The following is a 17,854-nucleotide window of genomic DNA, read 5'->3' as shown; positions in this document are numbered from 1 at the left end:
TCTTCACATAACGTTTTCCAAGAAACGTGTCGTTTCTACCTCTATCATCGTAAATTTTATGAAATAAAAATAATTTTTGAAACCTCTCGTTAACCGCGATCCGTAGGTATTTTCATCGTGAATTATAATGAATATTCGACGGGTTCGAATAAACAACTTAAAACATTCTAAACTGGAGTGGACGTGAGAAATTTTCATTGGCATATTTATATCAGGGCAACGAAACAAAAAAAAAAACATTTCTCCTCGGCCGCGGAGTGAATAATCCGCGCGGTTGGTTTCGAAAAACGAAATCATTATTGTTACCTAACCGTCGGAACCGTGGTACGCACATGATAGCTGATAGCACAACTCTATTATAGTTAAGGTATTATATTATATTATGAGACACGTTGTAGTTGTGCAAAAACTGCAAGACGTACGTATTGCGGAGTTTGATTTTCGGTTGTCAGGTCCTCACGTGAGTCGCTATATATACATTGTATAATAGTACCTGTACCTGTGCATACATATTATATATATAATATTGGTCTGCATAAATGTCGCCATCATTGTCACTTGGGACACAATGTCATAACGTTTTTTTTTTCTATATTAATGTTGTATTATATTAAGTTATAGGTAGTTAAATTATATGTTACCGCGTTACAAATTGCGTACCTATATATTATTATCACATATTATAGGTACTAATAATTGTATTCTTTCGATTGCATGAGAAACTGGTGCATAGTCATTTATACCTAGGTACCTATATAATATATAATAACCAAGGTTTAGGACAAGTAGCACTGAAAATAAATGCTCTTATGTATACCCTTAAAATTTTAATTATCTTCATTAAAAACGTGGAAATGAGCACAATAATTTTTTAAAACAAACGTATTTTAATTTTTTAAGCATTTGACAACAGTAGCAAATCAAAAATATAAAGAAAAGATTAGCTGCATATATATTTTTTGTAAATATCTTAAACCTTAAAGTGAAAAAACATGTTAACATTTGGATATGAATTAATAGAAATTATTTGCTGTTTCTTATAGAAAATAGTTGAAGTAGATAATAAACCATGGTACTATCATAGATATATCTATATATATAAAAAAGGAGACAAAAATGTATAACAATTTATCAATCGAGAACGGCTGGTCTGATTTGGCTCAAAATTTTTTTTAAGATGTTCGTAACTGCCAGGAGAAGGTTTTTACGATATAAAATTTTAGGAAAATCTACCGGAAAAGTAGAAAATCTCAAATCTGTATGTCAAAAATACAACAGTGGCGCAACAGTGCATTATATTATATTGGTTGATATTGGTTAATCGGGCATGTTTTTTGATTTCATATAATATAAAAATAAATCGCAGAATGTGTTGCTAAGCGCAATAATTCTACTGTACGTGTGTTGTGACTGAACTCCTCCTAAATGGTTAGACCGATTTGGATGAATTTTTTTGTATGCGTTTGTGTTTATTCATCTGGTTTTAGAGTAAAATCATACACTAACGTACATACAGCATGAGGTCCGCGATCTACCGCAGGTAGATTGCCCACCTGATAATGTACTGCTGCGAATCAGAATTTTTATTCCGGGCAACGGAAAAGTTAAGGTTAATTTTGAAACCATACACCGAATATTAAATAACGAATTAAACCAAGTTTGAGTCACATATAGTTAGTACACTTAATGGGCAACGAAGTGCAGGGGTTCAGCTAGTATCTAATATAGTATACTTTAGAAATTTCAAGTACCCACGAATAATATTATACAATCACAACAAAATAACTAAAATAGTTATTCTAGGTTTTTTAGTATGTAATTTCGTCCAAATTTGAACTTAAAATGATTATAAAAATAAACTGTGCTTATGTATTTTTTAGATTTTTTGGTAACAGAATTAAGTATTTACGTGGAATCTTGTTTATAATTTTCAATCCTTAGATATAAAAGTTGAACATTTTTAACTACAAAATAATTATTCAATTTTAAATTTGATAAATTTTGTCAAAATTCGATCTATAAATGCTTATAAAAAAAAATTTTGCTTATGTATTATTAATATTTTTCAACTGCTATTGTAACAATATATAAGTAGCCTTGTATTAATTTTTCACACTTTTCACTTTTCACATTTTTCACACAGAAAAAAAAACTAAGAAAATTGAAAACTGACTATGTCCGTAAATAGCTAAAAAAGAGTCAAATTATTTTCAAAATTTTATCGTATATAGAAAATGCTTATATAAACATTCAGTGGAATTTTCAAGTATCTACAGTCATTTTTTTTTTAATTACAACAAAATAAGAAAATTATTACATGAGAAATCGAGTGAATAACAAATGTTGTAAAAATATGAATTTCAAACGCTCATAAAAATGTAATTTGACTTGCTTGTAGACATTTTTTTTTGAAAAAGGTAGACAAACTTATGAGGAATCTTGTATTACATTTTCAAATCTTAGTTTTAAAAAGAAAGTTTTTCATGAATTTCTAACTCAAAATAATTTGCACATTTTCGTCATTTTTACGTATTTTGTCAATATTTGAACTTTAGATGCTTATAAAAAAAATGTGACCATGGATTTTTAATTTTTTTCTATCTGCTTTTGAAACAATATAATAGGAACTTTATGTTAATTTTTCAAGCTTTTTTAACCAACAAATAAAATTTTATTGATATTTATAGAAAAAAAGTGGGTACGTGGATGTCGCTCTGCAGTCTGCTGTACAATAGGTTACAAGTGGGTCACTGTATAATGGATAGTATTAAATTTGAATTCAATGATATAATATCACTGTATAAGAAAAACGATTCTGAGTGGAGACGGTTTGTCAGTCTAGATATTAGACATACATATTATAGGTATACTTATCTATAGTATTATTAATAATTTTCAAATTAATTATATCACAATATCCATTAGGTAACGCGTAATGCATCAACAACAAACCGTGGTACTATCATAGATATATAATAGTAGTATACTTTAAAAGTTTCAAGTACCCACAAATAATATTATACAATCACAACAAAATAACTAAAATAGTTATTTCAGGTTTTTTACTATGTAATTTCGTCCAAATTTGAACTTAAAATTACTATAAAAATAAACCGTGGTTATGTATTTCTTAGAATTTTTGGTAACAGAATTAAATATTTACGTGGAATCTTGTTTTAAATTTTCAATCCTTAGATATGGGGCCGGAGTGGCGCAGTGGTCACGCAGTTGATTACGACTCACACAGTCATCGGTTCGATTCATAGCAAAGTGCAAAAAAAATGTGTGTGATTCTACGCAGTCACCATTTTCCCGTGCTGTCGTCCGATTGCGTCATCCGGTTTCCAACTAGGTCCCACTCCACTGGGAGTGAAGACCGCACATGTCTCCTCTTGGAGAAGGGGGGTAGTATCATGCATATAGTGATATATACATAGATAAATAGATCACATGATCTCCCTACTACCCACTTGTGATAAGCATTGTCAAAGACCTTGAGGTCGTTACAATGAACAAATATAAAAAAAAAAAAAAAAAAAAAAAATCCTTACATATAAAAGTTGAACATTTTCTAAATTTTTAACTACAAAATAATTATTCAATTTTAAATTTGATAAATTTTTGTCAAGATTTTAACTTCAAATGCTTATAAAAAAAAATTGTGCTTATGTATTATTAATATTTTTCAACTGCTATTGTAACAATATATAAGTAGCCTTGTATTAATTTTTCACACTTTTCACTTTTCACATTTTTCACACAGAAAAAAAAACTAAGAAAATTGAAAACTGACTATGTCCGTAAATAGCTAAAAAAGAGTCAAATTATTTTCAAAATTTTATCGTATATAGAAAATGCTAATATAAACATTCAGTGAAATTTTAAAGTTTCTACAGTCACTTGATTTTTAATTACAACAAAATAAGAAAATCGTTACGTAAGAAATCGAGTGAATATCTAATGTTGTAAAAATATGAAATTCAAACGCTCATAAAAATTTAATTTGAGTTTCTTATAGACATTTTTTTTGATAAAGGTAGATTATCCTATAAAGAACCTTGTATTACATTTTAAAATCTTAGTTCTAAAAAGAAAAATTTTTACGAATTATTAACTCTATTAACTCGAATTATTTTTCTTTTGTTTTTCACGTCGCTCTTGAAAACTACTGAGAAATGTTTACTTTTGACCACCCGTGCGCCCCAAAGTACCAACTATATTCACTTTCCTATCAGAAAAGATACTGTTGAAGAAAATCCAAGCACTTTTACTGTCCTAAAAGTTGATGACATACACAAAAATAAATAAAAAATAAAACACACACATCATTGTAAAATCAATACATTCATCGTTCCACTCAGAATCTAAAATACAAAACAATTTATAAAAATTAATTGAAAATTGTTCAATATACGTATACCTTACCAAGGTAAACATTTTACTATAATGTTATACATTTTAATGTTGCGGTACTTAAATACTCTATACAAAAAAAATGTATTCGTTTATTACTTTGCTTATGATGTTTAACTATATGTGCAATATGAATAAATTATAGGCTATAATTTATAGCCTATAATTAGGTCCTATAATTATAATAACAAATCAAGGGGTTCATAATACATAAATCATATCAACAAAAAATCAAAAAATCTCTTTCGTTTTACGGGATAAGTGGATAACGGAAAATAAAAAGTTATCGTTCGCATAGAATACGTGATAACATTGTGTGCTTGCTGCTGTAAGAACGACGATATCAAATAAAACAATGTATTATAATATATATTATAAAGTCTCGTATGCGGTCGCAGTGGTTTAAAAAGAGGTTAAAAATGTCATCCCTACCCGTTTGCTCAAATTATATATTTTTTGACACATAAATAGGTTGAACCCAAATAAAATTATGTTAAAATTAACCATGGAAAACTAAAATTTAAGTAAATTACAATAAGAATAGTAAACATGACACTGATAATAATTGTAAATCAATAAGGAATGTTTGATCCTTATTGACGAGCTTTATCAGTCTGTAGGTACATTATTTTTTTAATATCGTGTGTGGTAAATAGGAATTAAAAAGGATTGGGAACGGTAAAAAGTTCCGAGGAGGTAAATTTGAATTAATAATTGTTGACAATTATATTACAATATTAATATCATTCAAAACTTTTATTAGCTAAACATTTTAAATCGATGGCACAAAAACAAGAGGGCATTGAACTTTTAAAATAAATGCATAGAAATTGAAGAATTTCCGCTTGACAAGTTCTAGCTGACAGTTATCAGTAATAGTGATAGGATCGAAGAAAATTAAATTGTATCGTACTCCAAGACAGAAGTAGCAATATAACAGTAAAGGGATTCGAGGAAGATAATTTAAAATCAACGCAAATACTCGCTTGATAAAACTCAACAATTCAAGAGCTTTATAGGACATAGTATTTTAAATCTGATAACAGAAACACAATTTTTTATCAAAAATAAAACCTAAATCAGCCACCTCATTCTTAGATGATGTTATATTAACCACGTCAATCGGGTTCATTTTATGATTATTATAGGATTATGATTTCTTGAATAAGTCAAAGTGTGACATTTTAAGATAGTCAAAGAAAAACGACTCGTCTACTTGTATTATATTTATGTTAATAAGTTTTACAGTTTAAAAGTTCATCTGAAATAGCTTAATATGCTATTCATTTATTTATAGTCAACTGCATGGATATTATTATAAAATTATATTATATTATGTTATGTTTTGTTTTTACGAGGACTATAATATGATCTATATGCATTTCGAATTTTTAGCATTTGAGAATTTTTCTCTAACGGTTATTTTATATACAAAATTTATCGAATTTTCTGAGATTTAGTTATCTACTCGTTTCTATTACAGCGGTATGCCGGTATCAACAGGTATCCATACGCGTTTTGTGTACCTACTAATATTAATGTACATATTATAATATATTATATTATATACTAGATAGTATATACCTACACGTGGATCTTTATGCATTACGAATTTTACTTCCGAATGCGAGGCGGAAGTGGACAAATTATTAGAATACGCACTCACCGGAAAACCCAATTTATTATACCTACTGGCTACTGTTTCAAATATTTCAATATAACGTGTAAATAATTTGCTCGGTTTCAGGAATATTGTCCATTCGAGAAGACGTAGAGCGGCCACGGCAAGAAAAGAAAGGGTATGGGATTTTGGCGTAATACCTTATGAGATCGACAGCAGCTTCGGCGGTCCGCACAAAGCGCTGTTCAAACAAGCCATGCGACATTGGGAAAATTTCACGTGCATTAAATTCGTCGAACGTAATCCAGACGAGCACCCTAATTACATTGTGTTCACCGAAAGACCTTGTGGGTAAGACGTTTCGTACGCATCCGTAAAATACGGTCCATATCTAAATCTCATGTAATGCATATTCCGGTCTTGTATAATAATATTATTGTAGTAGTGCGGTTACTTTTTCAAAGTCGAAAATAAACGTTATCGTATTATTACAGTCCCCGAGATATCCAAATTTCTCTACTATATTATGTATATATATATATAAATCTTATGGTCTCAGAACCTTACAGATAGAAAGCAAATAGGGTTGGGAGCTTAGTCCCCAGAAATCTGTGTAATATTTTATCAAGGATTTTATCACTTTTGGCATGCACAACTGTGATAAATATAGTTATACCTATACCCAAATACATAACTCAGTCTCCGCCCATGAGCCCTCTATAATCATTAGCATGATGAATACTTCATACTGAATATACTAATTCAAATATTTAACAATTTTATTGAATATATTATATTATACAATAATGTAAAATTAATTATCGTACACCATACTACCTGTATTATATTATAATAATTAATAACAATATACACAATACACGAGTATTGTGATGTTAGTATATACAGATATCTATTTATTCTTCAAGAAGATAACGGGTCCACGAGTTCACGATTTGAAATAAAATATTTAAAGTATAAAATAATCAGTATGAATTGAATAAAGAAAGTTATATGAAGTACAATCGAACTTTATTTTAAAAATTGCTTCGATAATTTATATTTATTTTTAATCGATTAAATAATACAATATTAAGCAAATAATTAATAATTATTAAAACAATAAAACCTTTATCTTAATAATACAATCAACGGATTACAACTATAACTATGATTGGTACTGGATATTAGATAAATAACCCGTGTTCTATTTTAAAAATTAGAACATTTTTGTTTGGTGCACACTACTTCCGTCCGAAATTATAACCAGGGTAGGTTCAAATAAATAACGTTTAGAAAAGGTCCTAGTAATAATTTGCGTCCCAACGTGTCTTTTTAAAGCTTATAGATGGAACCCTAAATATCTACATATAGGTATGGATTACTATAAATATTACATTTATTTAATAAACTAAGGGATATTAATGTTAATTTGGATTTCTTATTTCCTTCTATGTAACTTCACAATAAGCACACACAAAATAATAATCATAATAACTATAACAAAATTGCCATAACAAAATAATTTGTTTGGAAAAATGTATATTTGAATTTTTAATACAATCATAATATTTACCTACACTCATAAAATTTTTTTTTTATAGACATTTCAAGTTCAAATTTATATGGACTCAGATAATTAAACAAAAATAACAATTTCAATTATTTTATTGTGTTATAACATTTATTTGTTAATGGCATATATGTCGTACATAATATATACGGAATACCTATAGTATTTATAGTACTTATAGTACTTACTATAATAGGTATTATTTATTATTATAATAAATTAAATACTAATATATTATATAATAATTTATTGTATTTAGAAAACATTAGTTAAACCTACCGTACAACTATAATAGCAAAATAAATTACTCATAAAACAATTACAATTCTTAGGATTATAGGCTGATAGACGGTCTCCGCTCAGAATCATTTTTCGTATGAAATAATTTATCAATGGATTCAAATGTAATATATCCATTACAGTGACCTTCTTAATAATGAGATACTTTCGCGATAACTATATACTATACAGCAGACTGCTGAGAGACTTCCTCGGTTTTTTCTCTCAAAATTATGTTTTTCACACATCGTCTGAAATTGACTGGATTCTTTCGTTCCATATAGGTACTAATTAAAATATTATTCATAGGAAATTGAAACTCTTCCCCATTACGTAGGTATAGGTATTATTATTAACATTTTATAACTCTCCTATTTACTTGTAACACGTGGTTGCATCCGAATTGGTTCCCGATATTATAGGCGGTACACATTCGAATTCTTTCTCAATATAAAGACTTTCAAATTGAAACATATTATATTAAATTGCGGAGCATGGATAAATAACAGAACCATAAGATTAAAAGTAAAGAAATATAGCTCATATGAAAACACACAAATTTCGAAAAAGTGAAATGAATAGATTGTAATTTATGACTAATATTTGTTATACATTTTTACCTCAATAAAATAAAATATTTAAAAAAAAAAACAAAGAAATACATTAGGTATGTTTATTTTTATAATTTTCATTTATTTTTAATTAAAAAAAATTGACTTACCTACCTATTTTTAAAAAAAAAAACATTATTTTTAACTATACATGCATGATAATATGTGCAGTCCTAATTCTGTATAAAACGGGAAGGGGAATTGAAAATGCTTTTAAAATAATTTAGAACCAATTCGGATATAGGTACCCTTCGTAACAATTCGGGAACCAATTAGGACTTTTCTAAACCAATTTGGATACACACCATAATATAATACTCAATGAAATCTTCAAAATATTTGGATTTATATTAAGTTATTTATACCACTAACTTCTCACCGTTTCAAAGTATATCGCGATATATGTGAGATATTGGGTGGTTATTCTTAATGTTAGACTTGTCACATTTTTTGTGTATTGATAATATATAATAATTATTATTGCATATTATTGCAATATTGCTGAAATTTTAAAGTTTTCTCGTACATGTAGATGTTGTCATGGATAAATGAATAATATGTGAAATTGGCCTAGTAAATAAATAAATATATTTAATTTGAGCAATATTCTTTAAAAATAATATAATACATATATAATATGTAGGTATAATGCAAGGTAAGAATCAAATAGTATGGATTTTATTACTTTTATGATTACTCCATTGCCAATTAAACTAAATGTATCAAAAAAACATGACTGCAGAATTTGAATTTGGTTGTTTAGTATCAGTACCATTTATACTATGTATCATTGGTTTTGAATGGCTTATATAGTTTTATACGGTCATACAATATACATGTTCACTAATTAGTTCTACGTTTCAAAAGTAATCATTAAAGTAATTAGATGTATTTCATTTATCAGAAGTATGTAGTTTTTCACTAAATGGGTGACATTTATTTGAGTAACTATTACAATTTCTTTGTGATGTGGTATTGATTGGAGTACTTTCTCTTCTGTTTGGTTTTGGTTTTTTGGTACACCACCCTCGTCAATACAACCACCCTTTGATTACATAAAATCTAAGTTTTCCGTGTTCATGTTAAAACATTTCATATATAATACATGTTTACCCGTCTAAAAATACTGTCTTCATTTTGCGAAACCTACACTTCGCATTTTTAATACAATTATGTTTCACTTAGGCACTGTCTTACAAATAATTAACAAATACAACTTACCTACTCAATAATGATATTCTTAATTATGATGAATTCTATAAAAAGTGCTTTTTAAAACACCAATTACAATTTAAAACTAAACAATACATTAACTATTTTAATATTTGGACCATCATTGTGCAGAAACTGGACAGTAGACATAATTAAGACAATGCGATTATGCGACAATGACGTAGGTATTAGGTACTCGTATGTCACATTATCGTAAACTAATATCAGTTGATGGACATTTTAAAAATTATGTTTCTAATCAATATTTTTGAAATAACATTTATTACAGTGTTATAAATATTTAATAAATTCAAGCGGGAATAAAATTCAGTCATGATTAGATATTTTACTCGGTCTATGGAAATGATAAATATAATATTATATGTACGGGGATGGCCATTATAACATGGCAATATATTACCATACATATATTATAATCATGTCGTGTAGGAATCCCGGTGGACGCTTCGCCGGTGTCTTATATGTATATGAACATTCCAAATAACTATAAGTATTTAAATAATTTCTGTTGGTATGGTTCGCATTATAGATCGATGATTTATGTACGTATTCATTCTTTCCCCTCGTCTTTCAGATGCTGTTCTTTCGTGGGCAAACGTGGCAACGGTCCGCAGGCGATATCCATAGGCAAAAACTGCGACAAGTTTGGCATTGTCGTGCACGAGCTTGGACATGTGGTCGGCTTCTGGCACGAACACACCAGGCCGGATCGTGACAATCACGTGCAGATCGTGAGAGATCACATCATAGTCGGTAAGGCGATGTGAAAAATATTTTGCAAAACATCATATCATAATAATATAGTATTGTATTTATGTTATGTTGTATTTTTTCAAACACAATATAATATTATTCGGTGAATGACAAATAGATCCAATTCGATTCGTGTCCACGACATCGCTACTGTACCTACCTACTATATTATATAAACGTATTATTACTCACACATTTGCCCAGTTTGAAATAATAATAAAAATAATAAAATCCTTTAGGCGTTCTCCGGTAAATAATATTATAGATATTAGTCCTTATACCCAACCTGTCCATTTCGTGTATTATATTATACTATAGTGGTTTTAAAATATCGTTTGGTATCCCGTGGGCATCCCTGCAATTCAATCAAAAATATTCAAAATAAATATCTTAGGTCTCGTATATAATATTCTGTTTTTTAAATAACTGCTTACATCAGACCCGTTGTATTTGATGAAAATATTAGATATTTACTGTACAATAGTGAAAATAAAATTACTATCATAATACCTAATTGAAAAAAGTATTATTAACAGATTGATTTTCTCATGTAAAATATTTATTATTGTTTTGAAAACATAATATTAATGTAATAATATATATTATTTCTTTGAAGGGATTTTTTTTCTTTTCTTGAAAGTCAATCATTATTGTTACTGTTATATATATATATATATATATATATATAAGTCTTATAAGTTCTATGCTGCTCAAATTGAAAATATTGGAATATTATGTTTGAAAATTCTTATGTCTGTAAATACGTACTTCTTTCGTGGAAAAATGAATAATTCAATTTTATAAACAAACACATAATATACAAATGGTTAACGTTTCACAGAAAAAAAAAATTAAGATAACCACATTTGTGCTGTTTTATATAATGTTTGAATGTTGCATACTATAATATTATAATATAGTTGATATCTATCGTATACGTATTATTATAACGAACATAAAATTATTATTGTATACTGCGTGTTTTCATCATATAGTAAATAATATGTTGTAAGTACCTACCTATATATTGTAAAACGTTTACCATGAAATGGTTTTGCAACAATTGGAAACTGTTTACGGTACTACTATGATTAGAATCTACAATTATATAATAAAAACTAATAATCTAATTACATAATTTCATGGGCAGTGTGCATCATTTATTTATTTATTATTTTTAATCGGCGACGAACTGAAATTTGCGCGTGTTTAAATAGCTGCAGGAGTCAATGGTCTATGGGTATTAAATATTAATGTATTAATTATATATTATGTTTATACTCACTTAAATACCTATTCACACGTGCAGTGATAATACAAATTACAAATGCGAAATTTGCGCCCCAGAGCTGATAAATCATCCGTCGGCACTGCCGGTGGTCGGGTGATGAATTAGATCTTCACTGAGCTACATAATGCTTATTCATCCATTAATCATCGATATCGTTAACTAAAACGTTGCTGGCAACGGTCAAACGTGATTTATATAAGTGTTTCCGTGTTTTTGTAGACGACCCTCATCGTAATCCGTAGTGCGATGTTCAAATTCATACTATTTTTATCTGTTTATACTTTATATACAGGGTGATCCACCAAGCATGCTTACCTTTTTTTTTGTTTTTTTAATAATGCAGTTATTCAAAATCTGATTTTCGGAATTTTTAAATACACTTTAAGACCATATTTTCAAATTCTTGAGTTTTTTTGTACTACTTAAGTACTTTGTAATATTTGGTGGAAATACAACATTTTTTTTTTTCAAATGACAATACACTTTTTACAGTACATTATTCAATGAATAATTTTTCTGAAATATTTTTTTTCAGAATCAAAATTCGTTCGGGCACTTTTTGAGTTATTAAACTTTGTGTTCTAAGGATAAAAAATCCATGGTAATGGGTTAATAAGATAGGGGGCTATGGTGATTGGTGGCTTGAAAATTGTAGTAATTAATCAGGAAACTCATTAAGAATTTAAAAATATGGTCAGAGTATTTTTAAAAGTTCAAAAAATCAGAATTTGAATAAATTAAAAGAAAAGATAATAAGTTCTAGGTAAATAAATAAATTCCTTAAAGGAAAAAATGTAGGCGAGTATGCGCTTGGTTCACCTTGTATAATATAGGTACCTATATAGATGCATCTTAATACTTTGTACAGAAAATAGTTTATTGGATATTTTATTTCAAGGGTTTGAAAAGGTCTAGTGATTTTTTTAATTTGATGATTATTTGTAAGATATAAGTTAATGTGTGCCTGGGTTTTTACATTAAACACATGGATGTTATATTTTATCTTTTGGTTATTTCAGTTTATATTGTATTAATTATAAAATAATGTAGATACATGCATATTGCGTACTCTAAAGAATTAAATACATCAATATTATAAAAATATTTTAAATTATTTCACTATCACCAACGCCTGTAAATATTAATATTTTCTGCCGGTTATTTTTAAATGTGAAACTATGCCCTAAATCCAAAATTGTTTTCTTTGCGACGATTAGACTTAATATAAGTCATTTTATGTTATTATTATACTGATCATAATTAACAAATAGTTTTTCGTTTAATCAAAGAGTTTTATACGTGATCCAATTAAACATAATTAATTTGGATTTTTTTTATTTTGAGAAAACAACGTTAATAAATTGATTACATTCGTATTTTTAAATCCTCATTTATATGTTTATTAGGACAAGAATACAATTTCAATAAGTTAACCGAAGAAGAAGTAAATTCATTGGGCCTTCCATATGATTATGATTCCATCATGCATTACGCTAAGAACACGTTTTCAAAGGTAAGCTTAATTATGATTTTTATACTGTAATATATTATATTAACTATTGGAAAACGCGTACCTATAAAAAAATGTATTTTTTTTATTTATTTGTATGGTATAATATACAATTATAATAATATAATGGCACATAATTTGAGTAAGAACAAGCAGATAATAAGTTATTTTTAAAATAACGAATGATAATAGACTAAAAATTTGTTTGATGTAATATAATAATAAGCAAGTAAAGCATCAATAATAATATTAATTTACAAGTTAATGTCAAAGTTTCCAATTCAGTCGATTGCTTCAGCGGTCACACTGAATTAATCCTCGAGCTGACCGTTGAATTTTCTCTTTGGGCAGTCTTGTACATATTATAATAATTAAATATTGAGAACAAAATTAATCCAAAAGGTAATAACTCCGCTTTTCATTCAATAAAATAAAAATGTTTATGATTTTAAAATACCTTTTACCTTATAGTTACCAACCACCAGGGAAATATAAAACAGTAGTAGTTGTGCGGTTTTAAAATTACAAATGCTACAAAGCATTAGAGCTCAAAGTAAATTTAGAATATTATTTCAAAAATATAATATGAAATAAGTTTTTTATTCACTGAAGTATGTAAAACACACTAAATAATTGTGATTTAATCTAGGTATATGATTAAAACAAAGTTTTTAATAAAATATTAATTTCGTGACTGATTCCATGACGGAAGTTCATACATTTTAAACCACGTTCACCACAAAGATGGATTTTTAGTTCTATTATATTCATACATATTATAAATCATTCAGCCATTATATTATATCCCAACGAGTAAATATTATGATTGTGGCAGTTTTTCACTGTCCAAAATGTATGTAATAAATTCGAATCCTATGCGAAAACATATTTTTGAGGAAACGCGTATACCTATACAACATATATAAGCGTATATACATTATATAATATGGATAGAAACTAATCTCAAAACCATTATATTTTTATTTTGCCTATGACTCTTAAACAAATATAAGTAGATAATATAGATATATTGCAGTCCGGTAGGTCTGATTAAATTTTGTAATTTCAAAAGAACAATACCCCATCTACCGAGCATATTTATATATGTACAAGCTATTGAAAATAATAAATTAAGGAGGCTGTCAAAAAATATATTCATCTTATATTTTTCTCCATATTTTAATAATTTTTATTTTTTAATTACATTTTTAAAAAAACGTGGTTATACATAAACCATCGCGACTGCTTACTCAGAAAACCATAGAGGGTTTTGATTCCAATTAAAATGTCGATTAAAATGGCGGGATATAGTACCTATATGTATACGAGTATATGATACTATATATAACATTTCTTAACCATGCATCGAAAACGACCTGAAAAGAGTATTTATATAGTATAGGACGTGTATAGTATATTATACGTGTATAATATTACTACTAAAAATAATAATAGTTTTTATTTTACGGAATAAAATTTAAATTCAAATTAAAACATATTATAATATAATATAATTAGGTATATGTAACACATGATAATGGATAACGATTAACTATGAATTAAGTATAAGAATATAATATTAAACTATATTATGAATAAAATTATAGTGAACAATAAACACTATATAATAATAGTTTATGGGCCAGTTGCACAAAAAAAAATTTATTGATCCTATAACTTATTGGCTCTATAGGTTTTATCGGTTTGATAAAATATTTTATTAATAGATAAATATTAAAAATCGTTGCACAAATCATTTCTTATATGATTATATTTTGAGCCACATACCATAATGGTTCAGAGTGGTTCAATTATTTAAGGTTATGGTTCATTAATATTTTGATAATATTGTTCTGTGATAATATAAAGATGTTGATAACAGAAGATATTTGAAATTTGAATTTGATATCTCATTATTATGTTGATAAGGTTTCATTAATTTTATTTTATTGAACCAATAAAACTTATTGGACCAAAATCGGGCCTATAAATTTATAGATCAATAGTGACTAATGGTCGATAACTTATTGGTTCAATAACTTTGTGCAACGTATTTTAATTTTTATTGATTCAATAACTCAACTTATTGGACCAATAACTATTTATTGAACCAATATAGTTTTGTGCAACCGGCCCTTAGGCAGTTATAATTCTAATGATAATACGTTGAGATATAAATTGAAAAAAATCAAGACTTTTCTACTGTTACCCGGGCCCCAGGGACATTAAGACATGTAGAATTTATGTCTTTAGAGAATGACGTACCCACATGTATGTTGTATCCGTCTTACTAACGCATAATATACTAAAATGTACGTCCAGCAGTTGTAGGATTGTAGAGTGAATTTACCTATTATCAAACTCAGATGTAGGAACATCATCTATGTTCTGTTGTTGGTTTTTTTAGAATGTTTTAATTTTTAATTGAGTCATGATTATGTAAAATAAATAAGGGTACGACATCCTCTTAATATTATAGGTAATATAATTGATTATAGAATAGTCTATTCTATAATCAATGGTAATATTTAGTAATATTTTTCAGATAGAACAAAGATTAATCGCGTGATCCTTTTGTAGGTATTTATTTAAAAGTTAATACGTTCTAATAATTTCAGGATTAATTAGGAATTTTAACTCATTTTTATTAAATACAACTTTAAGTTTCAATCCCTTCGACTCCTGTATGCCCTGAGTGGAATTCTTTCGACATGACATTTAAATGAAAGAAACTTGAAGAAATTATTTTGAATTTTCTATAGACAGCTTATGTAATTGACTTGGAGATTTGAGTTCCATATGAGAGATCCGTGTTATGTACCTAGTAGTAGATATGCACCTATGAGATGATTTTGCTGTGCTATCTGCAGTTGAATGTTGGCTGATATGTTCTGCAGTAGGTATTTGGCCTGTCGTCGCTATTATTATTATAATATATATATACCAGATACATACTATAATATTATTATGTAGGTATGTATAATTATTATATAATATATGCGATTTAACAATAGTAATAATATCGTATGATCGTGCATATTAATATATATATATATATATATATATATTATATGTACCGGCTTTGCGTGTATAATATTGTGCGTATACCACGGAATAATATATAACACAATCATATTATTATTGTATTATCATGACCGACCGTTACGCGGTTATAATAGACATCGTCGGAGGAGTAGTACCTACATTATAATAATAATAATAATATTATGTATGTATTAAATTATATTGTACCCATAATACACGCCGTACGCGCAAGTTGTGCACCGTGTACATTGTAGGTATACATAATATTAATATATAATAATGTACTAGCTACCCGGCCAACGCGATGGTGTTTTAATTGGCCATACTTAAAACCGTGTCAATTATGGACGTCGAATGTGTATACTATAATATACATGTTATGTACATATATTTTGCATGAATATAGGTACGCATAGGTGTCTGTCTTCCTTGTAACACGTATACCCACGGCATCCCACTATTACATATTATATACTATCTAATATAATATATATTATTATAACATATAATATAATAGCTGATGCCTGCCATGTGCGCAATGCATTAAACGAGACGGTATTCGACAATATTGTAATATTAATATTTTACGTATATTATATACAGTGTGATTCACCGCAAGCATACTCACTCTCATATTTTCTCTTTAATAATGAAATTATTCAAATTCTTATAATTGGAATTTTCATATATAATCAAAGAACATATTTTTTATTTAAAAATTGTTTGTAGCACATAGGTAGGTAAAGAGTGTCCTGACTCCTGAGGCGATTTAAACTTCTGTTTTTCAAATGAGAACCCTCCTTTTCGAATGTAATTGATCTACTTTATAATTTTTCTGAAAATGTTGACGTATCAGAATCAGACAGAATCAAAATTCAAACAAGTAGTTTTTGAGTTATATAACTTTGTGTAAGTACTATAAGAATAATACGTCTATGGTTATGACCTTATAGGGAAAGTAGATATGGATGCTTGGTGATTTAAAAATGTTAATGCATTAATCATGATTATCTATTAATATTAATTTATCTACATTAATATTTTGTAAAAATGGTCCAATTATAATAAATACTAGATCCAATACTTACTACATCTGTTTTATATTTTTTTAAAACCACTTTTAAGGACTAGTATCCTTAGACTAAACATTTTAATAAGTAGGTAATAACTGAGAAACTACTCGTCCGAATTTTGAATTTGAAACATTGGGGTGGGCATGGTTATTGATGAATCAGCCTGTATACCGGGTGATTATTTTATCATTGAACACTCATTATTTCAAAAAGTGTAGATTTTTTTGAAAATATTTTTTTACATAGTTTCAAGTCACTTATAAAACAACGTTTTTCTTAAAAAATTATATTTTTAAATATTTTTTATCCTTATAATTTTTTAAGTTTTTCAGTTTTTTGAATGACAACATTAGGTTTTAATTTTATATTCCAAAGCAGAATATTTTTCTAAGTATTTTGATACATGAAAATCGAATTTGGAGGCGAGTAGTTTATGAGTTATACATTTTTAAAGT

At 27.6% G+C, this 17,854-nt stretch overlaps 1 protein-coding gene across 1 annotated transcript in view; it reads left to right on the top strand.

The window, feature by feature from the left end:
- Positions 1-17,854, top strand: part of LOC100165656 (tolloid-like protein 1) — an 81,069-nt gene that overhangs the window by 18,234 nt on the left and 44,981 nt on the right. Inside the window, exons 4-6 of the mRNA XM_029487840.1 lie at positions 6,161-6,385; positions 10,302-10,480; positions 13,178-13,284. Coding sequence (XP_029343700.1) covers positions 6,161-6,385; positions 10,302-10,480; positions 13,178-13,284 — 511 coding nt within the window. The remainder of the gene's footprint in view (positions 1-6,160; positions 6,386-10,301; positions 10,481-13,177; positions 13,285-17,854) is intronic.

This window comes from Acyrthosiphon pisum, chromosome A1, assembly GCF_005508785.2.
Source record: "Acyrthosiphon pisum isolate AL4f chromosome A1, pea_aphid_22Mar2018_4r6ur, whole genome shotgun sequence".
NCBI classification, from domain to species: Eukaryota; Metazoa; Arthropoda; class Insecta; order Hemiptera; family Aphididae; genus Acyrthosiphon; species Acyrthosiphon pisum.
This window is presented reverse-complemented; position numbering and strand designations above follow the sequence as displayed.